Source organism: Aspergillus saccharolyticus (assembly GCF_003184585.1).
Source record: "Aspergillus saccharolyticus JOP 1030-1 unplaced genomic scaffold BP01scaffold_83, whole genome shotgun sequence".
Lineage (NCBI taxonomy): Eukaryota > Fungi > Ascomycota > Eurotiomycetes > Eurotiales > Aspergillaceae > Aspergillus > Aspergillus saccharolyticus.
The window spans coordinates 12079-37668 of NW_020290693.1; the positions used below are offsets into that span (position 1 = coordinate 12079).

The 25590-nt window shown below is 51.0% G+C and overlaps 7 protein-coding genes across 7 annotated transcripts; 4 read left to right on the forward strand and 3 right to left on the reverse strand.

Annotated features, from left to right (window-relative positions):
* Positions 1–251: 251 nt before the first annotated feature.
* Positions 252–5445, reverse strand: BP01DRAFT_351956 (putative ATP dependent RNA helicase; the record flags this gene model as incomplete). Its single annotated transcript, XM_025573865.1, has 11 exons — positions 4460–5445; positions 3743–4406; positions 2781–3674; positions 2176–2723; positions 1999–2073; positions 1894–1951; positions 1703–1844; positions 1266–1650; positions 989–1202; positions 593–932; positions 252–479 (listed from the first exon to the last, which is right to left on the reverse strand). The coding sequence occupies exons 1-11, from the start codon at positions 5217–5219 to the stop codon at positions 252–254; spliced, it is 4308 nt and encodes a 1435-aa protein (XP_025426108.1). The 5' UTR covers positions 5220–5445.
* A 211-nt stretch (positions 5446–5656) lies between these two features.
* Positions 5657–14309, forward strand: BP01DRAFT_330547 (putative translational activator). The gene is made up of 7 exons (XM_025573013.1): positions 5657–5851; positions 5977–8051; positions 8101–8782; positions 8837–9031; positions 9104–12931; positions 12998–13569; positions 13622–14309. The coding sequence occupies exons 1-7, from the start codon at positions 5731–5733 to the stop codon at positions 14177–14179; spliced, it is 8031 nt and encodes a 2676-aa protein (XP_025426109.1). The 5' UTR covers positions 5657–5730; the 3' UTR covers positions 14180–14309.
* Positions 14310–15500: 1191 nt separating this feature from the next.
* Positions 15501–16867, forward strand: BP01DRAFT_330548 (60S ribosomal protein eL19). The gene is made up of 4 exons (XM_025573014.1): positions 15501–15562; positions 15763–16032; positions 16161–16311; positions 16465–16867. Coding segments are annotated over exons 1-4 (573 nt in total). The 5' UTR covers positions 15501–15560; the 3' UTR covers positions 16615–16867.
* Positions 16438–17394, forward strand: BP01DRAFT_232588 (uncharacterized protein). The gene has a single exon (XM_025571217.1). The coding sequence runs from the start codon at positions 16836–16838 to the stop codon at positions 17355–17357; it is 522 nt and encodes a 173-aa protein (XP_025426111.1). The 5' UTR covers positions 16438–16835; the 3' UTR covers positions 17358–17394.
* Positions 17395–18638: 1244 nt separating this feature from the next.
* On the reverse strand, positions 18639–20027 carry BP01DRAFT_387632 (uncharacterized protein; the record flags this gene model as incomplete). The annotated part of the gene is made up of 1 exon (XM_025577755.1): positions 18639–20027. One exon carries the CDS (start codon positions 20025–20027, stop codon positions 18639–18641), a length of 1389 nt encoding a protein of 462 aa, XP_025426112.1.
* Positions 20028–20174: 147 nt separating this feature from the next.
* Positions 20175–21050, reverse strand: BP01DRAFT_232642 (uncharacterized protein). The gene has a single exon (XM_025571218.1). The coding sequence runs from the start codon at positions 20821–20823 to the stop codon at positions 20293–20295; it is 531 nt and encodes a 176-aa protein (XP_025426113.1). The 5' UTR covers positions 20824–21050; the 3' UTR covers positions 20175–20292.
* Positions 21051–22021: 971 nt separating this feature from the next.
* BP01DRAFT_370155 (uncharacterized protein) lies at positions 22022–24843 on the forward strand (the record flags this gene model as incomplete). The annotated part of the gene is made up of 6 exons (XM_025576587.1): positions 22022–22046; positions 22391–23814; positions 23871–24028; positions 24072–24157; positions 24422–24524; positions 24684–24843. 6 exons carry the CDS (start codon positions 22022–22024, stop codon positions 24841–24843), a joined length of 1956 nt encoding a protein of 651 aa, XP_025426114.1.
* Positions 24844–25590: the final 747 nt, after the last annotated feature.

Below are 25590 nucleotides of genomic sequence, written 5' to 3' on the forward strand. Positions count from 1 at the left end.
ACAACCTGGGAGTGAACCATACTAAAAGAAATGAGAAGGGCCAAGTCACTTCTGCCCAGGATCACATAAGCCACCATCCTCCCTCCAGCCGTTTTAGCAAAAGAAAGCAAACCGACCAATTTCCTTAGAAATGGTTTGCTGTGGTCTCTCTCAAGACTAAGTCTCACGAGAAGAAAGAACCTCTAAAAAACGAAAAAAAAAAAAATAAAATAAAATAAAATAAATGAAAAAGAAAAAAAAAAGAATCAGGTCTAGGGTATTCTTTTCGCAGCATGTGCCTGCTCAAAGATCCGTTGCCAGATCGTGATCCACTGCTGCTGCTTGTAAGATGGATATGTGAGCTTTTGAGGCTCGCGGAAGGTCGCCTGCAGGATATCGCGCAGACGAGCGCTGAGTAATTTCAGCGCCAGCATTGATTTCCAATCCCGAATGGAGAAGCGAATGCGGTTGGCGTCAATAGAGATGACGCCGGAATACATCTAAGCATGGTGTTAATCTTATCTCTCTACAAATCTCAAGCAAGGAGGTATGTGTGGTAATAAGGTCTGGCCTCAGTCCGGCTAGTGAGATCTTGGAAGATCCATAAACGCACCTTGAATTCAGGCTCGCCGCAAAGTAGGGCAATGGCAAAGTCGTCCACAACGCTCGTCTCGAACGCATTGTAATTTCGATTACGGCCCTGCATGATGTTGTAATAGGAGAGCCATCTGAGAGGGGGTGAAGCTGGATCGGGGTTGCGGTTGACGGAAGTGGGATGAAGGGTGACGGATTGATTGTTGGCAACGTTGCGCCAACCTTTGCCTTCACGAGTGAGCAGCTTTGGGTAGAAACTCCACGAAATCACCGAGTTGACGACCGTGTCATTGACGCTGTTAGTGTCATACTCCTCGGGGATAACGAAGAATTGACGGTTTCGCCCACCGTAGCGCGATCTTTCCGAGTCAGTGAGGTTTGAGCTAAGATATGAGATGTTGGAAAGCTAGCTAACCTATTGAGAGCAGCCTTCTGCGTTGGGTCGAGGGTCAAGAGACCAGCATCGGCAATCGAAACTATCAGTTGCATTTTGATGTCTTCAATATTGAGCAGTGTTTGAGAGCTGAGAAAGTTCTTCCGACAGAACGCGTATTCGTTTGCACCAGGTGAGTTCCTTGTGCGCTTCCAAGAGCAATAGGCATTATATACTGTCAGGAGATCCGAGTCGCCTGTACGAGACGATTGAAATTAACCCTGCATCAACAAGCACTAGGGTGCCTTCAGTAGCTTACCTTTGCGAAATGAGAGCCTGGCTATATCCTTCTGCGTGTTCGATCCCATTGTGTTAACGAAAGGTGACTTGGAGGAAAGAATGGCTGCAATGCTAACGGTGGCATCTAAGCACCGGAAGAATGCGCCATGGATAATCAGCTTCCCGAGAAAAACGTCCAATGGTAATTTAGCGAGCTGCATTCCAAGAGGGGTCAGATTCTCTGCATTTGTCAGTGCTTTGACTTCCTTCAATGAGTCAATCGCGCGGCGGATATTTTTCGATGACGGCGGATCGAGCGCTTCTAGGAGAGTCGGTTCCACCTCGCCCAGTTTGCATATCTTGACTCGCAGTACCAGATCCTGAAGAGATAAACGCAGCATCTCTGGTGTTTGTTGTTCCGCAAGCTGCAATTGAGTTATGAGCATGTACACTTTACCAAGTGTGATGAACACATACTACTTTGTCATGGCGATATTTCGTGAACATATGGAAGCATATTCCGTCCTGAACTCGACCAGCTCGCCCTCGGCGTTGCTTCGCATTGGCTCGTGAGATGAAGGTTTCAACGAGTCGTGAGAGTTGTCGTCGCTCATCGAACCTATCTGTTATGAGAAAGCGTCAATGCTAATGGTCGTTTCAATACTAACCGCATGGTCTTTTCTTTGCCTGCATCAATCACAGCAGTGATGTCCGGAATCGTAATTCCTAGCCAAGGTTAGTGAATGGTACTGCTTGGAACCTAGGAGACTGACCTGTTTCGGCTATGTTGGTAGCAATTACAATCTTCCTCATGCCCTCCGGGGGTACGACGAAGGCCTTCTCCTGGTCTTCACTGGCAATGGAGGAATGCAGGGCATGCACGATCCACCCTTGCTGGAATGTCGGATCTGACAGGATCTCATCGTTCAAGCGGCGAATTTCGGCCATACCAGGCATGAAAATAAGAATAGCTTTACTGTAGTGGGTCATTTCAGGCGAGGTGGCAATCTTCGCAACTAGCCGCTTGATGAGTTGATAATCAAGGCGATATTCATCAAAGTTGAGAATCGTGTCGCGGGTCTGCTTTGAATACCGATCAAGCGTTGACGGAAGGCCACCATCCACCGCCTCACTCTGAGCCATCTCAGACGATAACTCATCGGAGTCTTCATCCATAACACCATTGGCCTCATTCTCAGACAGCCGGTAGTTTGTCAATTCAACGGCATCCTCCAAGAATTTCATCTCCACAGGGAATGTCCGCCCAGGTATATTTAGCACGGGAACTCCACCTAGGTATGTCGAGAAGCGTTGTGCTTCAAGTGTAGCAGACATGAGAATCAATTTCAAATCAGGTCGTCTTAACATCAATCGCCGAAGGACGATAAGTAGGAAGTCACTGTCGATGGAACGCTCGTGAACCTCGTCAAGGACAACATGCGTGATGTCCCGGAAGTCGTCCGGGCGTTCGAGCATCCGCACCACGACTCCCGTGGTTCTATACCAACAGTCAGCAGGAAGCACTAGTTCATTTTAAATAACAGGAACAACGTACGCAAAAACGAGCCTTGTGGAAAGGCTAACTTTGCTTTCCAGCCTGACAGCAAATCCAATAAGAGAGCGTGCTGTCCCTACATCGTTCTTATTTTCCCCAAGCTCTTCACTGACTCGGCGAGCAAGTGATATAGCGGAGATTCGTCGCGGTTCTGTGACATAGATTTTGCAAGGACGGCCTTGCTGCATCTCGTGCTCCAAGATAAAGGACGGAATCTGAGTACTCTTACCACTTCCTGTCTCACTGCAGATGATAAGCGCACGGTGTGTTTCTAGAGTGCTTAGAATCTCGTCCCTGAAGTTCCAAATGGGCAGATTCATCCTGCCCTGAATCATATACTGGAACGCCGCGGTAGAGGATTTCTCCGTCCAGATCCTCATCAGTTCCGCATCAGGCTCCAAGCCATCCTTGGTGCTGATTCCACGGACTGGAGACTCCGGCTTGCTAGAATTTCCATTCCTTCGCCGAAAGTTGTCTGACAGTACAACATCATCCTCGAATGTGCCGTGATTTTCTTGGAGTAACATCTTCAGATTCTTTACCGTTTTCTTATCCACTTCCTCTTCTTGCAACTTCTTTGCGTTCGCGAACTCTGCATAAAGATCTCGCCACACGGCTGGAAGGCGCAGGTAGGCTTTGCCTTCTTTTGAGGTCTGAGAGAACAGAATGAAAAGAGCCAGGGTCGAGACGAATGCTTCAGCTTGCTGATTTGTAGGGGTTGCTATATTATCCATGGAAGCGAAGGTGGCGTACGAGTTCGAGTTGTGTGTGATACTTTCCCATTGGAAGGGAAAGGGAATCTCTTGAGATTTTGACCATCTCACCTCAACCGCGCTCCGATTCGAATGCGATGATGACGAGCAGTCTTTATACGTTACTTTGCACCCGGAGTCCCTAGTTTGACTCGGTAAGCTGTTAAAGTCCCACTATCCAGGCCCTTCAAGCGAGAGCAATGAACATACCTTGCCTTGCAAGTCTCCTCCAAAATTCTTCGAGGGCTAAGTCCAGACCATTTCCCAAAGTCGCGAAGCGTGATAGCAGCCTTGTTCAACTCTTCGGTGATCACGCCTAGTTCCAATGTAGGCTCTTCAGATCCGAACATGTCGCCCAATAAGTCTGCGTCTTCTCCAATACTGTCCAGTGGTGCTGCGTCACCATCTAGTTCTGCCTCTTTTTCTTCCGGTTGCTCTTTGTCGGCCGTCTCTCCAGCCAAAGCTCTGTCTTCGGGCTGGGTTCGGCGAGTGAAAGCCGCTTCCTTTCTCAGATCATCAAGCTTTTCTCTCCACTCGTACTCGGCCTCGTGCCGGTCAAAAAGTACGTCGTTCTCAATGCCTGCGATCTTGCGCTGTAGCTTCGCTACCTGTGGGTCTTGAATCTCAGCTTCGATGGGTTTACGACTGCCCTTTTTCCCTTTTTTGGGCTGGTCGAAGAATTCTGGCCGCAGTTCGTATAGCCGGGTCTGCAGCTCCAAATATTTCGGGGTCAATGTGTCAGGATCGAGAGAGCTGTCTGAATCATAAGAATACGGCTGCGGAGGACTTGGACCCTTTACGACGTTCTTAGGCTTTTGCACTCTGCTAATATTCTGAGTCTGTGCTGGGGTAGAAGCTTGTAATGGCTCACGATCTGGCGCCAGTCAGCTATCCAATCCTTACGCGATACCAGGCGTCTATGATTACCAGTGATCCAAGAGACATTCTTGTCCAGCTCGCTTCCCCGTTGGGGATTAGTCTGATTGTAAAAGGGAAGCTCCTTGGGATCGCAGTGCAAGGCTAGCCAATCCAGGGCCTCGTCCAGGTTGCAGACCACCTCTTTGTTAGTGGACGTGAAATTACCGGGAAAATACAGCAGAAGATGTTTCAAAGCTTCGTCAACTTTTCCGTTAGGAAAGCCTAGTTTAAGCAAGGTCTCCTGAAGTGTCCACAATCTCATATACAACTCCTCTTCCGGGATAGGCTTTTTCGAGCTTGAGTCTCGGTTGGAAGCGGGACTGAGTTCGCGCTCCTCGGTCTCCGCCAGACTTAAGATGGTATCCAGGACGTCTGAGGGAAGCCATTCCAGGAGATTAATCGACACGGCTTGCTGCCGAAGTACTCTCCGCTCAGTTTCCAGCTTCGCAACCTGTCGCCCTGCGTCATTCCTGCATTTCAAGGCGTATTTTTCCACGAGAAGCTGCAGCTCAGCTTCCTCCAAATGTTTCTCGAGTTCTTCAGGGGTATAGTTCTGTAGCGAAGGAGCTTTGTCCTTGTCGCTACTTGTGGTCGGCTGCTGGGTTTCGGCGGGAGTGGGACGGTCGCTTTCCGAGACGGACTTGGAGTCTACGGTGGAATTTGGTAATGATGGTTCTATAGATTTCGGTTTCGAAGGAATTGAGACCGTTGCAAAGCCTCGAGCCGGATTGGAGGCAGGCTTCTTCTTTTTCCTGTTGTTGGGCGGCATGATGATAGGTGAGTGAGGGGGATGGAGGGGAAGAAGAAGAGAATTGGTTCTGCTGTTCGGTTGGCGTTCAAGATAAGTTCGGATTGACACCTTCAGTCCAAGCACATATTCTGAATTGTAAGTCGAGACTGAAAGATGGGATTCAACGATATCGTCATAGCCTTGTCCGATCAAAAGAAGGGAGAGGAGGGTGTAATTGGATTGGCGCGTGCGCACGAGACAGTCGAAGAGGTTGTGGTAGGGAAAAGGTTGAAGGTAAAGCGGGCAGGCGGAGTTCACTAAGTTACTAGTAACTATAAGTTACGTAGTATGTACTACTACAAGTACCGGGTAAGTAATACTTCGGTGGTGCAGTGGGTGCGGCTGCACTAAGTTAGTAGTAGTACAGTTGTCTGTCAGTCGAGCCTCTCAACCCCTCCCCACAACCGCCGCAAAACTTTTATGACAACATCATCGGTCCCCATTTGTCAATTGTCTTGTCACGCCGGCATGCTTCAGTCCATCACTTAACATGGACGACTTCCCATGGGACCAGGTGGATTCCGGCAACCTGGAGAGTCTGCAGGTCGTTCTCTTCTCGAGTTCGACTGCTCGCAGAATCCGTGCTCTCCAGGAGCTCCGCGATAGAATCGGTCAGTGTTGCCAGTCTCTCCGGCAAAAAAAAGTCCAGCCCAGCCCCCCAAACCCCAGCTCTGCCCATTCCCTCTCCTACTCAGTCTATTGTTAATATACTCATGGTGCCCTTGATGCTGTCCAGCTTCCACGTTACCTTCTCATATCCGTCAGCCTGTCATTGGCCTTCTTTTCAAAACTTATCCTCGCTATGTCGATCGTCCCTCGCGCCAGGCCGTTCAACAATGTCTCCGCGAGCTGCTCAAGGCTCCCGTGCCGACCGATGACTTGAAATACTTCACGCAGAAACTGCAGAACGAAGCTGCGAAACCCGCACTGGCTCCCGGTCCGGCCTTGGTGCTTGTCGAATGGTGCTCAATTGTGCTACAGGTCTTGGCTGAGGACCCCGAGGCCCCGCTGTCGGCCGCTCTGGACACAATTGCGGTGGACGCGAAGGCCCTGAATATCTGTCTGGCTGCTGCTGGTCCCAAGCAGGCTGTGAAAGTTTCCGCTCTTCGAGTCACTAGGCGTGCGCTACGTGCTGTCTTTGGCTCCGTTCCTTGGGGTGAAGATGCAATCCGTCAGTCTGTCCAGCGGTTGACCAGCGACACTGCCGCGGGACAAAAGAATGCACCCTTGCTTGGCGTCATCTCCGGGGTCTGCGCTCGTCTCCCCTCCAGGAAGCCAATCCTGGAGGAGCAAAAGAAAGCCATCATTGCCTTTTACATCAAAGAACTGGTCGGTGCCAAGTCTGCTGTGCCATCTCATATCGCCGATGCATTGGGCGACTTCTTCGTCGCTTTCGTTACTTATGAAGATGTTGCGTCCGAATTAACGCCCCCTATCGAAAAGGCCATGCTGCGGTCCCCCGAAGTGGTCCTGAGTGGCTTGCTTTCATCTCTCTGCTCCTCGCTGCCGGATGGATTTGATCTTGCGGAGCTTCTACATTCTCGACTATTGAAGCATCTTTTGTCGAGTATGAAGTCAGCCAACCCAGCAATCAGACAAGGTGCCGTCCGTTCCTTTGAAGGCCTACTTTCCAAGTCTAAGAATGACAGCCTTCTGCTGAAGGTCACTAGCGAAGTCGTTGGTCCTCTCAAAACTCAAAAGATTACCAACCCGGAACAACGTGCCGTGTACGCGCAAGCCGTTGCTGCTATCCTGCCTTCTGTCGACATTTCAAAAGAAGTGATTCAAGGTCTCGTCCCTGTTTTCTCGCGTGAATCCAACGAAGCCGCCTTGGAGCAGGAAATTAAATCGTTCTGCAGGCATTTGGCATTCCTTGTACAATCCAAAGTCAGGATCAACGACGATGTCGTTGGTGCAATCGTCAAGGGCTCCTCCGATAAACGGGTACCTTTCAAGAAGCTCTGGCAGCTTAACGTCAGCGAAGTATTCTGGCAGGTAGAATCGTCGACTTTGGAAAGTGTCGAGGTTGAACCGCTCGTCAACAAGTACCTCGCCAAGATGAAAGAACTGTATACTGAGGTCTTCACCAATCCTTTGCCTTCTGCTCAGGGCGGATCTTTATCTACAGCTTACATCTACCTTGCCCTATTGAAGCGTTCCTCTTCCCTCTCAGGTTTCAATGCGGCAGCCTGGGACGAGACTATAGCGCAGACATTAATGCTTAGCCCCAAGCCATCTTTCTTGGTCAACCCCAAGGCATACTCTAAACTAGCTTCTCAGGCCGAGCTTCAGTGGGCAGTAAGAGCACTTGCTGCAGTTACCACTAGCTCCAAGTTTGACGATGCTGAAGATGCAGCCAAGACTGCATGGGCCCAGGCTTTCATTTACAGTATCACTGCACCTGCACTTCACACTAGCTTCCGTGACGAATCTGCACGCGCACTGACCGAGGTCTATCTGAAGAATGTGGCTAGCATCAGCCGGACTATTATTGATGGCCTATGGGCTTGGATTCTTGCTTTCAGAACAGGCGAAAAGGAATCTGCGCCAGTTTCCGCGGGTCTCGAGAGTGAAAAACACCTTCATCTCGTTGTGAAGGCCATTTGTCCGCCTTCTTCCATATTGCAAGGCGTGGAAAATATTACAGCTGATCTGAAAAGCCAGCTTGTCAATCTGCTTCTCCTTTGTCGACCTGAATTGATTCCGAATGCATCGTGGATCACCCTGTGTCTTAGAACCGGTACTGATCCTGGTGATTTGGTGCGCGAACTTGCAGACGATTGTTTGAAGCAATTGACTCGTGTGCAGGAGGTAATGTTGTCCCTGATCTTGCTATGGTTCCTGACTAACTAGCTGGCAGGATCCCGTACAGTCCAAGGTCCCTCAACTCAATGCCGCTATTTGGAGCGCAGCCGGCGAACTGGCCTTTGTAGCTCCGGATGCTATGGTACCTAGACTTGTTGCTCAAATTCGGGAGGACTTGGATGTATCGCGTGTTTCAAAGTTCACCCCGACTGATGTTGCCATCGCACGCACTCCTGAGGGAACCATGTTCGTTGATGTGCTTAGCACCAAGTCAAAGCCAAGTTTCGATAAGAACAACAAGGACTATAATATCCTCAAGTGGGAGGAAGAGCTACGGGTGCAACTGGCAGAAAAGAAAGGTCAAAAGCCAAAGAAGCTTACTGCTGATGAGCAGGCCAAGGTCAACGCTCAGCTTGCTAAAGAGTCTAAGATCCGTGAAGAGGTTCTCGAGGAGATTAAGAGAATAGAAAGGGGAACTGGGATCATTCAGGGCCTCGCTAGTGGCCCAGCGATTGACGCAGATGGCTGGATCAACCCTGCTGTGAGCGCCTTGCTTGCACTGGCAGAAGCTGGTGCAGGCTTGTTTGCTGGTGATGTTGTTACCAAGGCCTATCTCAAATGCTCAGAAAAACTTTCTTCACGTCTCGGTCCCCTGCGGTCCTTCGTGGGTGTCGCAACTCTTCGCGCGATCGGCCAGACACATCTACCAACTGAGATGGAGGCTGAGTCACTTGGGCGTAAGTGATAATACCGCAAGGAATTAGGGTACGATCCTACTAACACGTCTGCAGAACTCGTCACCAGGATCCTCTACCGTTTGCGCTTTGCGTCTGAACAACGCCCTCTCGACATTTCGTCCTTGGCATACGTTCTTCCCTTGCTGTTCTTGATCCTCAGTCGAAATGGAATAGAGGAACAGAAAGGAGAAGAAGAAGGCGAGCAGGTTCTCCTTGCCATTGAAGTTTTGTCTTTCCATGCAAGCTCTTGTAAGTATTCCTGTTTGAGCCCCTTGAGTTGATTCGAATGCCTGTTCAAATGGACTAATTCGATATGTACAGTTGCCGATGACCGTCTTCCACGTGTTGAGGTTCTGAACCACTTGCTCTCAGCAATGCAGAGATACACCCAGCACTATAAGCTTATCAAGGATACTCTTTTCGACTTTTGCAGGTCTATCTCATCAAATATCTCTAAGGATGAGCTGGATGTTCTGTTGAGGGGGACGATTGTTTCTGAGGTGTCTGTGCGCACATCTGTCCTACAGGTCATTGAAGCTGAAATCGACTTGACCGATCTCGATTTCTCGGAGCACATATGGCTGGAATGTCACGACCATGTCGAGGAAAATGCAGAAATTGCTGAGAGCATCTGGGAAGAAAACGCGCTCGAGGTCGATGATGCCTCGTATGGAAAGATCATTCCTTACCTCGCCTCGAAGGATTCGCATCTCCGCGGTGCTGCTGCTCGCGCCTTGGCCCACGCAATCGAGTCAAATCCCTCTGTCTTTGATGGGATTGTTTCGGAGCTGGAGGCAAAGTATTGTGTCGAGGTTCAGCCTAAAGTTCCTGAGAAGGACAGTTATGGAATGCCCAAGAAAATGGACCTGACCGACCACTGGGAATTCCGCAGTGGCATCGCTCTTGCATTCGGTGCCATGACGAATCTATTTGAGGGCGAGCAAGTTGTCGAATTTCTGCGTTTCCTGATTGAGAGAGGCCCACTGATTGACAAGAGCTCCGTGGTCAGATCCCAGATGGCGGAGAGTGGTCGATCCGTTATCGGGGCACGTGGCCAGCAGGCGGTGGAAGAGCTCATGAAACTCCTCGAGACTACATTGGAAACATCCGATAAGGGTAGTGAAACTTCTGACCTCCTCAATGAGGCTGTGGTCGTCCTATACGGTTCCCTGGCGCAACATCTCAAAGCAGACGATCCCCGTCTGCAGACGGTCCTGAAGAAGCTCCTGGGCACTCTTCCTACGCCTTCAGAGAGCGTGCAGTCTGCAGTTTCCGGGTGCTTGCCACCCCTCATTCGACTCTGCGGTCCTCAACAAAGCGGACAATATGTCAAGGAAATGTTGGATCAGCTCTTACAGTCCAAGAAGTATGCTACTCAACGCGGTGCAGCCTATGGACTCGCTGGTATTGTCAGTGGCAGAGGTATCTCTACACTGCGCGAATTTCAAGTGATGGCACATCTTCAGGACGCTTCAGAGAACAAGAAAGAGCCGCATCAGAGACAGGGTGCTTTGTTGGCGTACGAATTATTTGCGACCATTCTGGGTCGTACTTTTGAACCATACGTTATCCGAATCGTCCCGCAACTCCTCGCTAGCTTCGGAGATGTGAATGCAGACGTCCGTGATGCCTGCCTTGATGCAGCCAAGGCCTGCTTTTCGAACCTTAGCTCTTATGGTGTCAAACAGATTCTTCCCACTCTTCTTGACGGGCTCGATGATACACAATGGCGCAGTCAGAAAGGGGCCTGTGATCTCTTGGGAGCCATGGCTTATCTGGATCCGCAACAGCTGGCGGCCAGTCTGCCCGACATTATCCCTCCACTAACTGTGGTTTTGAATGACACCCACAAGGAAGTGCGCAATGCAGCCAACCGCAGTCTGCAACGCTTCGGCGAAGTTATCAGCAATCCTGAAGTCAAGAGCCTTGTCAACGTCCTTCTTAAGGCTCTGAGCGACCCTACTAAATACACTGACGAAGCTCTCGACTCCCTCATCAAGGTGTCCTTCGTTCACTATCTTGACGCTCCGTCCTTGGCTCTCGTTGTTCGTATCCTTGAGCGCGGTCTGGGCGACAGGTCGAACACGAAACGTAAATCTGCGCAGATCATTGGCAGTTTGGCTCATCTCACTGAGCGCAAAGACCTCATCTCGCATCTGCCAATCATTGTTTCTGGTCTTCAGCTGGCTATCGTTGACCCTGTGCCCACTACCCGTGCCACTGCATCCAAAGCATTGGGTTCGCTCATTGAGAAGCTTGGGGAGGATGCTCTTCCCGATCTCATACCCAACCTTATGGCCACGCTCAAATCGGATACTGGAGCTGGTGACAGATTGGGATCTGCTCAAGCTCTTTCAGAGGTTCTGGCAGGCTTGGGTACGACCAGGCTTGAGGAGACGCTGCCTACCATTCTGCAGAATGTCAGCAGCTCGAAACCATCTGTTCGCGAAGGCTTTATGACGTTGTTCATCTTCCTTCCCGCTTGCTTCGGAAACAGCTTCGCTTCTTATCTGAGCAAAATTATCCCCCCAATCCTTTCAGGATTGGCTGATGACGTCGAATCTATTCGTGAGACGTCCCTTAAGGCTGGTCGCTTGCTAGTCAAGAACTTCTCCTCGAAGGCCATTGACTTGCTTCTACCGGAGCTTGAGCGGGGTCTTGCGGACGATAGTTACCGTATCAGACTGAGTTCCGTCGAGCTGGTTGGTGATCTTCTCTTCAGTATCACTGGTATTACGGCCAGGACTGATGCAGAAGAGGAAGTGGAGGAAGCCGCTCAAGCCGGGCAGTCGCTTCTCGAAGTCCTCGGCGAGGAGAGGAGAAACAAGGTCTTGTCTGCGCTATTCATTTGCCGCTGCGATACTTCTGGCCTGGTCAAGAGCGCCGCCATGGGAGTGTGGAAGTCACTTGTCGCTTCGCCCAAGACCCTCAAGGATATGGTGCCGACATTATCCCAGCTCATTATCCGCCGCCTTGGCTCCTCTAACATGGAACACAAAGTCATCGCAAGCAATGCTCTGGGAGACCTTATCAAGAAGGCAGGAGAGTCTGTTCTCGCGACTCTGCTCCCTACTTTCGAAGAAGGCCTTCAGTCATCCCCCGACGTGGATGTCAAACAGGGTATTTGCATTGCATTGAGAGAGCTCATCACCTCTGCTTCCCCTGAGGCTCTTGAAGACTACGAAAAGGTTCTTATCTCAACCGTTCGGGTGGCCCTGGTGGATAATGATGAAGATGTTCGTGAAGCTGCCGCCGAAGCGTTCGACGCTTTGCAACAGATCTTGGGCAAGAAGGCTGTTGATCAGGTTCTCCCTCATCTCCTGCTTCTCTTGAGGAACAGTGAAGAGGCAGAGCAGGCATTGTCAGCACTCCTGACGCTTCTCACTGAGCAGACGCGCGCCAATATCATCCTGCCGAACCTCATCCCTACTCTTCTCACTTCCCCTATCTCAGCATTCAATGCCCGGGCTCTTGCCTCCCTGGCCGAAGTGGCAAGCAGCGCTATGACACGTAGACTGCCTACGATCCTCAACTCGTTGATGGACAATATCGTGGCGACCAAGGATGAGGAGCTTCGCCAAGAGCTGAGCAGTGCTTTTGATACCATCTTGGTGTCTGTTGACGAGTCCGACGGTCTCAATGTGATGATAAATGCTATGATGACTCTTATGAAGCACGATGATCACGTTCGTCGTAAGACGGCCGCAATTCACCTCAAGAACTTCTTCGCGAATGCCGAGATCGACTACTCTAGATACCATCAAGATTTGATCCGGGTCTTACTCATCTCTTTCGATGATAGCGACAAGGATGTTGTCAAGGCTGCGTGGGCGGCGCAGAGTGAGCTGACTTCTCATTTGCGTAAGGAAGAGATGGAGGTTCTTACGATCCCCACGCGACAGGCGTTGCGCGCTGTGGGCGTCCCTGGCGCTAATCTTCCGGGCTTCAGCCTCCCCAAGGGTATCACTGCCATTCTGCCTATTTTCTTGCAGGGTCTCCTGAATGGAAGTGTCGAGCAGCGTACGCAAGCTGCTCTTGCCATCAGCGACATCATCGATCGTACTGGTGCGGACTCTCTGAAGTTGTTTGTCACCCAGATCACGGGTCCCCTTATCCGTGTCGTGTCCGAACGGTCGGTGGACATCAAGTGTAAGCGCATCCTATCAATCCTGAAATGCTGCGTTCTTCGATACCCTTACTAATGGCGGGCTACAGGTGCCATCTTCTATACGCTTAACAAACTTCTGGAGAAGATCCCACTGGCCGTCAAGCCATTCTTGCCCCAACTTCAGCGGACGTTTGCCCGTGGTCTGGCCGACTCTACGAGTGAGACTCTGCGCAATAGAGCCGCCAAGGGTCTTGGGATTTTGATCACGCTGACTCCTAGAGTCGACCCTCTTATTGCGGAGCTCGTGACTGGAACAAAGACACCTGACCTTGGAGTGAGAAACGCAATGATGAAGGCACTTCAAGAGGTCGTCGGCAAGGCGGGCGCTAATATGAGCGAGGCTTCTAAGAATGCCATTCTTGCTCTTATTGATGATGATGCCAGCGATCAGACCGATGCCGTGGCTATCACCAATGCCAAGTTGCTTGGTGCTTTGGTCAAGGTGCTTCCGCCTGCCACTGCGGGTCCACTCATCAAGAATCGGGTGCTGACAGCCAATGTTTCCCACTCTTCGATTCTGGGTCTCAATGCGCTACTTGTCGAGGCACCGTCAGCGTTGACTGAACATTTTGCCGTGGAGACGCAAGCGGTGATCTGCCAGGGAGTAACCCACAAGGATGTAAGTCTACCCAACATCTCAAGGAGAGAGGGCATGCGCTAATTTCTGGCAGCCTTTCATTTCCGACAATAGTGTTCTGGCTGCAGGCAAATTTTTGTTGATTGAGGACGAGCATCGCAACTTTGAAGTCAATAAAGCCATCTTCGAAGCTTTGGCGCCTTGCATCCAGCCTGACGCGCCTTCCGATACACGGCGACTGGCCTTGGTGGTTGTACGAACGGTAAGCCGACTCCATCCGGAGTTGACACGGCCACATCTAGCTCTCCTTGCGCCGCCAATTTTCGCCGGTGTGCGCGACATGGTCATTCCGGTGAAATTGGCGGCTGAGGCTGCCTTCCTCGCAATCTTTTCTGTGGTGGAGTCTGAAGGAGCGGTGTTTGAGAAGTACATGGCTGGTCCGGGGGCTGAACTGGCGCCGGGACCCAAGCGGAGCATGTCGGACTACTTCAAGCGTGTTGCCCTACGCCTTGCCAGCCAGGCGCGGGAGCGAAAGGAGGCCGAAGGTGGTCAGGGTGGCCTGGGCCTGTCCAATGATGAGGCTGATGACGAGAAGGAATTGTGGAGCATTGGCAAGGTCGACCTTGGAGAGGGGTCGTTCGGGGACGAGTAAAGGACATGATGGATGTATAGGTGGCATGAATTAGACTTATATATACCCTTTGTGTTTCGGCTGGGGTTCAGTCTGATGCAGAGGGGGAAGTAACTATATGAGTGAAAATGGATATAGTGATGTTTTTCTGGTGTCTGGTTCATCTAGTTATTATGTACGTCGTTACTCTGTGACTTGGTTGTTGTAGATCCACCGTACCCGTTTTGGCGACCTACACCTCCCCATCGGGTACTTGGCTGTCTGGACTAGGACTGACTAGCCTGAAGGAACTACTGTATTCCTCTAGTTAGTAGTTAGTAGTTGGTCGTAGGAACTTGCCCCACTGCAGGACTTTTCCTTACTAACCCGGACATAACTATCTACCCCGAATGGATCCATCCTGCAACTTCTTCCTAGACAACCGAACACCATGACAGACAGAATTCACCGACATCCTTTCCTTGGAGGAAACCTGGCCTGGCGGAATTCCGGCTGCTGAAGAGTTGGACGAACTAATTCGAGGCTGGTGCTTGTTTGTAAAGGGTTTGTCAGTTGTCTATGTACCACTAAGTAGAAATTATACTCAAGTCTACAAGGAGTCCCGGGCACAGAACCCTGATCTCGACTGGCAGCTTAAAGATTCTCTCCTACCGAAGAGCTCTCATCTAAGCCGTTTATCTGCCTGGGGATCAGCTATATAATTGAGAGACCTACAACCAGGTCACTAAGCTGTTAGTCTGAGGTTGCGAAGATGCTATTTCATCGACAACTACTATTTACACCTGAAGACATCTGGAGTCACCAGGAGTATGTTATGCGCAAGGTCTTTGGGACATAATTGAAGCCAGAGAGGCTGCAGTGATGAAAAGTGGTTCTACCAGGGATGAGATTGCTTAAAAGGCATGGAAAAGGCATGGTATACTAAGGCCTTGCCGATGTCCGCTAACTAAGTTAACTACGTAGAATGACGGTAAAGTTGCGGAAGATAAGCGATAACAACATCAGCTTATCAATCACGTGTTGAACAGTAGGCGGAAACCCCCCCAACTACTTCGGAGTATCGCCCACCGCAAGAGAAGAAACATCGACAGGATGATTGTGTACATCTGAGGATACGGACAAGATCCGCAAATGATTGGGCTCGAGGAGATGAAGAGATACCTTGTAACTACATATCAACATCAATGCGAAGGGATGGATGTTGGCAGGTGAGGCTCTGGCGCGCATCCCCCGAACGGGACAAGCGGCCGGGGCACAAGCCCTAGAGTGGGTTTTCTCGCTTAGAAGCACAGTGGCTTAGCTAATCAGTGGGCGTATCTCAAACTCCTCACCTGGGAATTCTACCCGTCGTCGAGTGCAACGAACATCATCCGCCAACGACCGTCGATACGCCGACATCAAGATGTGAGTCTTTTCATCGATATCTGCTCTTGCTGTTCGCGAGGAGGATTCCGGCCCTTCGATGGACGACTTTTTCCCCGCCAGACGACCCCCGGATATGCCCATCGAAGGGCCCTTGATCTCTCCTCCTTTCGTCGAAGCAAGAATCTTTCGGATCAGTTTGGACATCATGCTGACCGGCTGGTTTCTTCCCCACACAATAGGGTCAACCTTCGCACCCAGAAGCGCCTCGCGGCCTCCGTGGTCGGCTGCGGCAAGCGCAAGATTTGGCTCGATCCCAATGAGATGAATGAGATCTCCAACGCCAACTCCCGTCAGACCATCCGCAAGCTCGTCAGCGATGGCCTCATCATCCGCAAGCCCGTCACCATGCACTCCCGCGCCCGCGCTCGTGAGCTCAACGCCGCCCGCAGAATCGGCAGACACCGTGGTCTGGGTAAGCGCAAGGGTACCAAGGAGGCTCGTATGCCCAGGTATGCACAGGTCTCCCTTGTTCCTAGAGCGGAAGGATTGGTTATCCGCCTATATTGCGACTGAAGAGGAAAGCTGGAAACTCGGTTTTGAGAGGCTGTGCTGACATGCAGTCTTTTCCGCACTACAGCCAGGTCCTCTGGATGCGCCGCATGCGTGTTCTCCGTCGCCTGCTCGTCCGCTATCGTGCCTCCGGCAAGATCGACAAGCACCTCTACCACGAGCTCTACCACCTGAGCAAGGGTAACACCTTCAAGCACAAGCGTGCCCTCATCGAGCACGTAAGTTGACTCCTTGTCCGCTTTGGCTGCAACAACCACTTTTGAGACTTCCAAACAATCGTTCTCTGTCCACATCTTAGCCTACCTCGAGGCGGCTTTCGAATCCTACAAGGTTTTCAAAAAAACTAACTTGGTTTTTTTCCTCCACTACAGATCCAGAAGGCTAAGGCTGAGAGACACCGTGAGCGTGTCCTCAAGGAGGAGATGGACGCTAAGCGTGCCAAGAACAAGGCTCTCCGTGAGCGCCGCCTGGAGCGCAAGGAGGCCAAGCAGAACGCTCTCGTCGCCGAGGCCCAGGAGTAAATTTCTTCTGTTTAACGAACTTTGGCGGTGCGGAGGTTGAAGGCGGGGAATAATGGGTTAATCGATCAGCCAATGGAATATAAATCAGGTCGACCAAAACTACACACTTCCCCGTTTTTTCGTTGCAGGTCTGGCTTCGTTGGCTTTTGAGGAAAAGAAAAGTTTACATCCGGGACGAATGGCTTCTGTTTGAATCGTATCATGAGGCAACCCCGGCACATATGGGTTTGTCGGGAATACGGGGGGCATACATACTTCACCTCTTGCTTTTACCTCTTTTCACTCGTGGACATTACGGAGGGGAGGAAAGTAATGAGTATGTGAATGTGGACAAGACAAGGAGAAGAAAAAAAAAAAGAGAGAAAAGACCAGCTTTTTCATTAAAGTCAAAACCAATGGCATGGCGCTTTGTGTGTGTGTTACGAAATTTCCGAACATTGTTCTTTCTATTTTTCATCTACACACGGTCTTTGCATTTTGCATGCATCTCTCTATTTCCTTCTCTTACCCCGGAAAAGTCGAACAGAATCATTCTACCCCGGATGTCTCTTTTTTTTTTTTTTTTGCCCTTATCTTTTGCCATCGCAGCTGATCTCCTGTACTCCACCTTCATCTCCCTAAACCTCATTTCTCTCCCTCTCTCTCGGAGACCGGGTCTAGCCCTTTCCTCGATCGGTTTTCCCCTTGTTTCCTCTACTCCTGCCTACACTTCCCCCACATCGTCCATGTCCAATCTCTCGTAACGTTTCCTGAATATCACGCTTGAAGGTTCTACTTGGGGATACCTGAACTCGTAGGGATAATTACGCGTAGATCTTCTATACGGTGAGCCCCCACCACACTCTACACCAGTCCTCATCATTCCTTTCAGAAATAAATGCGAAAAAAAAACCCCCGCTTTCGCCCTCCCCCGAGAAACACCACACACAACCCACTTCAAAACCTGAGTGAGGATTGGACTCCTGCAGTCCCACGTCAACTGGGCCGTCAGTAGCTTCTATGAGAAACGATCGGTGCCAATCTTGCAGCCGCCGACTTAACCTAAGAACCTAAGCCCAGGCGTTGAGCTATTCTAGAGGGCCCGTCAATGAGCTCATCATTTGAACATGATGCCACATCTTTCCGGCTTCATCGCATCGCATCGCATTGCATCGCACTTGGCGCTACTATTACCCCACAAAAATAGATTTGTCGGTTTTGAGCCTGCTGTGTCAGCCGAGATGTAATTCAGTGAGGGCGGTGGATTTTCATGGGAGATTAAATGTGGTGGGTGGGTTCAATTGAAAAGAGATATATATATATATATATAACTGGAAGAGGCATGAAACAGTCACACAGTACAAGTACTAAGGAATATATATTCCATCAACGTAAGGAATCAGCGTAAGAAAGGTGGAGCTACTACTACTAATGCAGTGCCAGGTCCATCCCGGTGCCCCACAGAAATCTAACAAATTGAAGTAAGTCAGTTCTTTGACCTCAGCTCTAGTTTAATGTTCACTACTACGGAGTACTCCGTCCGGGCTTCGTTTTTTCCCGTATGGTGTCAGGTATGATATCATAGTGAAGCAAGCCTTTTTATTTCAATGGAGGTGGTTGGATCGGATCGAATCGAATTGTCAATTCTCTCGACTGCTGTAGTAAGGAACAAATACTGGCATATGGCCACACAGAGATCTTGGAAGTTCATATACAACTTAACTGCCTCACCACCTCCCGACTGCCAACAGGACGGCTTCCATGCTTCGAGGGATGACTAGTTTCGAGTATCCCAATGATTGGAAATTGGTATTTGCACGCATTCGAAGGGACCCCTTGAACAGATGCAAGTCAAGGGAAGTAGGCAAACAAAAATAAATGTACATGATATACAGTCGCTAGCAACCACAAACATGCCAAACCGGGGAGTCACATCACAACTTCACAATGGACTAATACCACATAGGGCAATCAAATCGTATCAGCATGTCACATATATACTACGGTCAGAGAAAAATCAAAAGAGGACGAGGCATTTGCTACTTCTATAGCGGCGCAACCGGGATGACCGTCGAGCTGCGCCGATGGATGATCGCCGCCTTGGCGGGGTATTCCAGATCAAAGGGGTCACTGCGCGTGCTCACGCGTGCGGCGGGATCGTAGTACCCCTCGCCGCCCCCGGCGTCCGAGAGCTCGTTGACGGTGAACGGGTAGCTGAGTCGGTTGAGGAGACTGCTGCCGGCACTGCTGCGGCCGTTCGGCAAGATGAGCGTGCTGCCCAGACTGACATTACCGCCGCTAGAAACGGATCCGCCCCAGGCGACCGAGATGGGGCGCGGCGGTTGGGAAGTCTGCAACTGGCGCAGGTGAGGAGTAGAGGAGGCGGGGTCCGCAAAAGGGTTGCTGGGAATCCTCGTTCCACGGGATGAATCGGATTTGTAGGTGAATTCGAGGGGCTCAACGAAGGGATTGGTGTTTGCAGCGCGGGGGATAGCCGACGCACGGGGTCCGTGGTATGTGTAGTCCGGCTTGGAGACGGGGACTCGGGCAAGGTGAATCGGCAGCGAGCGCACCGAGGAAGAGACGTCGGAAAGGAAGGACCGACGGCTTTGGTTCCCTGGCCGAGAAGCACCAGGTGAAAATGACATAATCTGCGTCTTTTCCGCTGGAAAGTCTTCTTCGCTGGTGCTGGGGCTTGGAGCCCCTCGACTATTTCGTCGTTGGGAGCTCCGAAAGTAGTAGTATCCTATTGCTAAAGCGAGGGCCACGAAGGCGACTCCTCCCAGCACACTGCCCAAGATGATACGGAGTGGTGCGTTAGAGTTGGAGCTGTTGGGCAAGTCTACGCGATTGGACGAAGCAGTGGGATTGTTGTTGGGATTTATCTGTGTTGGGGTGGCGGTGGCCGTCGATGTAGTACTGATCGTGAGAGACGACTGAGTCGCCGACGTGACGAAACTGGCTGGAGCAAACCGGTACTCGGAGTGTCCTGTCCATGATGATGGCACCGTTTGGCCCGATTTGAGACTTGGGGATGGGGCGCTCGTCTGCGATGTCAGTGGCATGTGTTCCTGATGCGAACTGGGTAGGTATGAGGTGGAGGCGATAAAAGCGCTGAGGCTGTCTGCTGTGGCGGTGACGACGCTCGAAGCGAGAGATGCATCGCGCGCTGCGGTGGTCTCTGCAGGCTGGTGATCAGTTGGACGCTGAAGAGAGGTGGTGGATGCAAGCCAATCATTTGCGGAGGCAGTCGCATTGTCCGTTGAAAGGGAAGCCTCCGTGTCGGGGATGACGATGTGAGTTGCTGCTACCGGCCAGGACAAGCTGGTTGTCGTAGCTGGAGTTGCCACCGAGAACACCGCTATTCGGGACTCTCGGGGGCATTTGATACATTTCGAACGTTGACGAAGAAGAGACACACTAGCCATGGACATGTCGCCAAGCCCGCAGGCTGAATGGCGCATCAAGCCGTGTGCAGGATCCCAGGCAGAAGATTCACAGATATAGACTGCATGAACGCCAGGTATTATTGCACGAAAGCGAGGCCTCCCAGCTATGAGGCTGCAGGCGCGTAAAGAGTGGTAGCGCCGCGAGCACGTTGAGGAAGTGACACAAAACTAACAGAACCGACAGCAGAATCCTTCTTCATTGTTCTTCTTCTCTACCTGGACAAAATAAGGCAGACCATGACAGCAAACGTCAGAGACAAGCGCGGGTTGGACGGTGGTTTGTTTCAGAATGCGAACCGTGAAGCAAAGGGCCAAAAATCCATTCCACGTGAAGCAGCGTCGAAATGGATGTATCCAAGAAGCAAAAGGAACACAGCCTCGAAAAGGGCGGGAAAAAAAAAAGAAAAAAGAAAGAAAAGAAAGAAAGAAAGGAAGGAAGGAAGAAAGAGAGAATGAAAGAAAGAAGCTGACACGAGAAGTTGACGCGACGGACAGAAAGAACCAAATAAGAAGGGCTGGTCATCTTAGTTGTTGGTGTATGTATGTCTACTCTGTAAGTTAAACCATTCATGTGCATAGAATCAATAGAATTACAGGTTGATAGCGAAAGCAGGGGATAAAAAGCAGGATGAAACCGCAGAGCCACCCAAGTCTGGCAATTTCGGCCCCCCTCGCGCTGAGCAGCGGCAGCATTAAAGTCGACTCTCATGGAAGTTTCCACTTTGTGTCTCTGATCAGCTGATTGTGACTGTGATTGTGATTGTGATTGTCTAACCAGCATGACGGACAATTTGGATCAGCATCTGAAGATTTGGAGGTCAGACCACTTCATTTTATTTCATAGCCAGTTGCCACTCAGTAACAACTGCTTAGGAAGTACTCCGTAGGGCATCCATTCATTCATCACGTGGTGGGGGGTGGGTGTGCTGAGTCATCGCCAATTGAGGTCAAAATGAATTGAATGGCATTGTGTCTGCAGGTCCATTAATCAACCTGTTATTGTACGCTCGGTGTTCTTTAGCAAGATCAGGGAGAATATGGAGGAATCAAAATATGGGATCAGGATCTTACAACGGAAATCGATGATTGCCATGCCATTGATGTCATTTGCAAGAGCCGGGCCCCCCAGCAAAGGCTTCTTTCTGACATTCCCGGGGATTAACCCCAACTCCACCACATTCACTCATTAATGAGACTGATGGAGATGATGGAGACATTTGAAGGATGGTTGCCAAATGAGCTTGTTCATGCCCCCTTGGTCTGGTCCTGAACTCCTGGCCTCTTGGTCCGCCACTCCAGACTATTCCCCCCGCATTATGGCATTGTGCAGGTTTATAGGAGGGGGGGATGAGTTAGTAGTAGTAGTAGTAGTAGTAGTAATAGTAGTAGTAGTAGTAATAGTAGTAGTAGTTATTGAAGAGATGCAGCTGTTGTTCCTCTTTCTTCGTCCACTTTCCTCCATCTCTCTCTCTCTCTCTCTCTCTCTCTCTCTCCATCTCCACCCCAATACATTCACCCACTCTTTTGCCATCACTGGTTGGCGCTAAAACCCACTTGCCTTGAACTTTTACCCACTCTTTCTGCCCTTTTCAAGGCTTCTCTCTAACTCTTTTCAACCAAGATTATTTATTTCCCCGCCTCCTCCTCTCTCTTTCTCCTCCTCCTCCCACACCCCAAATCCCCCCCCTCATCTCAATTTTCATGTCTACGGAGTACTATTCAGATCTGCATAATTAACTTGTGTGATTTGAACGAATGAATTGATTGCTCCATCTCGGTCTAATTAGTCCTTCCCCCTTCCTCTCCTTACCTTCGAACCACCCCCATCACTCTTACTCTTCCTCTCTTCTCACTACTTCTCGGGTGGCGTGAACACGAGCCGCCCCCTCCCCCCACAGATACCTTACAGGTTCTCTACTTCTATCTACACTTGCACTTATTCTCTCTCCCTTGGGTGTACGATCGACTTTCCCGGCATCATGTTTGGGTGGTCTGGTTCGCTGGGTAAGACTGCCCATTTTCCACTATTCTTTGAATAATCGATCCTCTCATTAAAATCATTGCTCTCGTACATCACCCACTGTTTCTATCCGGATGGCCCCCTTTCCTTGCAATGCAGCACCCTGCAATCACGGCACGGATACCGCGACCCGCTGACCCTGTGTGATTGACGGAGTCCCCCAAGAGCTGCCTGCCTCTTTGGTCCGGTCGCGCAATTGATTTGGGGGTCGATGTTTCCAATGGCTGCATAGTGCATGCATGCTCTGGAAGGCCCCTCGATCGGCTCGTGGCACAATTCGAGCCATCCCTGAGACATCTCACTTGTGAACTCTTTCCATTGCTGACAGGATGCGATGCAGGCCTTCCGGTGTACGCAGAGCCCGAGAAAGAGCGTTGCCCACCTTCTGCCCCCACCCAGCTCGATTTTCCTGTCTACCACCTCCCCGAACTGGCACACAATGGTGCCGAAACCCCCTTGGCCAGACTGAACGAGGTGTTGGCCTCGATCCGCCGTCCACAAGACATCAACCCCCAGAAATTCGAAGCCTTGAACCTGAGACTCGAATCCGATGTTCCCGCCGCTCGCATTGTCCGTCAATCCGGTCTCAAAACCGCCCCGCCCCTGCCATGGGAAAATACGTCGGCCAGATCCTCCCCGGTGGACGAGGATGGTACCCCAATCCTGATGGACAATGAGAACCCGTATCCCTCTCGAGACCGGTTTGAACTCCTTCAGAGTGAAATGCTGCTCGATAATGATGACGCCTTTCGAGAGGTAGCCAGGCTACCTCCTCGAGAAGGACGAGATCGAGTCCGGGTCACACACACACGGAAGTTCTGGACAGGATTGGAGCGCATGGCTCAATACTGGGATACGAGCTTGGACGATTACTTTGAGCGTCCGGCCTCTCCGCCACCTACTCAAGACGATGAGCTCATGCAGACGGACGAAGAGACACGGGTACCCGAGAACTTTCCCATTCCCGAGATTCGCATGGACGTAGACGACGATATGAACCTAGACGATGTGAGCCAAGAACAGGCGCCAGCAGACAGTCAACCTGCCCCTCGGGATGAGGAACCCAAGATTGTGACGCGGTATAAAGGTCGCCGCGTTGGGGCTGGCAGTGAAATGCCGGAAGATGCGCGCGACGAAACCATTCGAGCATTAACAGAGATGGCTGCTTGGCCTTTTGGCTGCCAAGTCGCGCTGCCAATTGCACCGCCCAAGCTGGCGACTAAGACAGTGCTCTTCCCCGTCCGACAGACTTTTGTCGCCGCTCGATCTCCGAAAGATCGACAGCTGGCACGAAGTGGTGTCATGGAAGGGCCCGTGTTCGCGGCTCAATGTCGCCCGGAAACCAGTTTTCGCGGCCCGGAGGACACTCCAGGCGAAAGCATCGGCGATGTGTGCGACTTGCTCCGCGAAGTGGGTGCCATGCTCCTGACCGCACAAGAACGAGCTCGACAGGGAGCCACCGAAGTAAGACCCGGCGAGGGTCAGTGGTGGACGACGGTCCCGCGCTGGGGCGGTGCGCCAAATCATGCTGATGGCCTTCACGGTGAAGATGACGCATCTTCATCGGAGTCGGGAAATGCTCGCAAGCGACACCAGATTGAGCACCCATTCCTCGCTATGCGTCGGCCAAGTTTGGTCCGCAAATTGAGCAATAACTCCAAATGGAAGATTGTCGAGCCCGGTCCGAGTCTCTGGGATAGGCGGATGAGGTACATTCAGATTGGGAAGCCCATCGAGAGTCCCTTCGACGATGTACGTATACCCAACCTTGGCCGGGATGATACCAGGCGGACTAACCGGCGATGCAGATTTACATGCTATCATCCATCAACCACCATCTTGCTATTCTACACTTGCGTGTACATCGGCGATACCTCGAGATGATTACGCATGGATGCAGCGATTATCCTCCAGTCTCCGACGGGGATCAACCGTGGCAGGTTCTTCAGCTACGAAGGACCAAGTGGTATGATCTGTTCGACGCTGAAGATCGACTGGAGGTATTCAAGGGGATTTGGGGCATCTTCCATTACCTTTTACGGCAACAGCCCGTGCCGTTCCAGCATCTCAACTGATATCTGTTCCGTGCGTGTGTGTGTGTGTGTGTGTGTTCGTGTGATATCCAGATTTAGCCTTGCCTGTTTTTTCGATTCTCATCCAATCCCGGGTCAGTTCGAGGGAAGACGCTGCGAGCGTGTTTGTCTCGACTGATACTCATGACTTCCTTGCATCATCATCATATATAGATGACCAGACCATAGATACCGATAGAAAGCATCATACTATGAGAGTCAATTTCACTCTTGATGATCGATCACCCCTCGTTTTCCCCTTACGGTATTTGTTCTTATGTTCATAGTTGAAACCCAAACGACTGTCGCGACTCTGCGCTCCGGCCACACCGAATTGAAAGCCGGCAGCACAACATCAAGCATGCACATCAAACAACCTGCTCCACATAAGTATGTCTCGAGGTTACACCACTCTTGCTTTTCGACCCCTGTCTCACCAACCACCACGCCATATCTATGGAGTTGTTCGACGGTACATTCTCCAGGGAATTCCCCCTCCACTGTCCCCATTTCCTCATGCATTACCCACGTTACCCATGTTTCCGGTAGCGCCTTGTTCATGCTTGATCTCCAGAAAGACCAGCAAGCAAGCGATTGTGGTAGTAGTAGATCCCTGCCCACACCCTCTACCTGCTCGTTCCCTTCGCCCACCGTCCGTCTCCCCTCGGTCGTCAAGAACAAGCTCTGTCGCTATCCGCAAGAGGACTGAATCATGTCATTGCCAGCATTAGCGCGACGGGACGACAATGGAATCATGGAATGGGCATCGAAAGAAGAAAACAAAAAAAACCAAAAAGATCAACAAAACCAAACCAAACAATACCTGTTCACGTTCGCCATCTCCCTATCCCTCTCGGATGAGTGGACGGATGCAATTCACATCTACCACTCCACACCTCCGCCTCCCCCTCCTAAACCTGCCTATTGTTCATTCTGTCCCATCGAACCAGCACCCAGGGAATAGAGTCGAGTCGTACTGCATCTCCTTCTATCCGGGGATGCGAGGGTGATCCATGCCTCGAAACCCTCTGGCCCTGGGTGTTGGTTCCACGTCGGGAACTATTTGGTGCTTCTTTTTGCTCTGAATTCACTGAATTCACCTAGCTCGAGAAGGCTTTTCGTTATGCGGCTGCTGACATTCGAACCGTTGTGGACGATCGAATGTTTCTGAATGGGGGGTGGGGTGGGTTACTCGGTTCCTTTTCCCTAGAGGGTGTCGCTTTCTGAGACTTTTGCGGTTGGACAGCTTGAGGTAGGGGGTTGGTTTCTTTTGCTTGTTTCATGGGAGTTGGGTGGGTGATTTGGGCTTAGGCGGGGGGGACATCTGGATGAAAGGCTAGGCTTAGGATATTCAGTCTACTGATGTTACTGGTATATCGCCACTAGGTGTGGTGGAGTGAGGATGAGTGAGGGTGAAGAACAACCCGTAGACCTAGTGAGAACATAGACAAGGTAG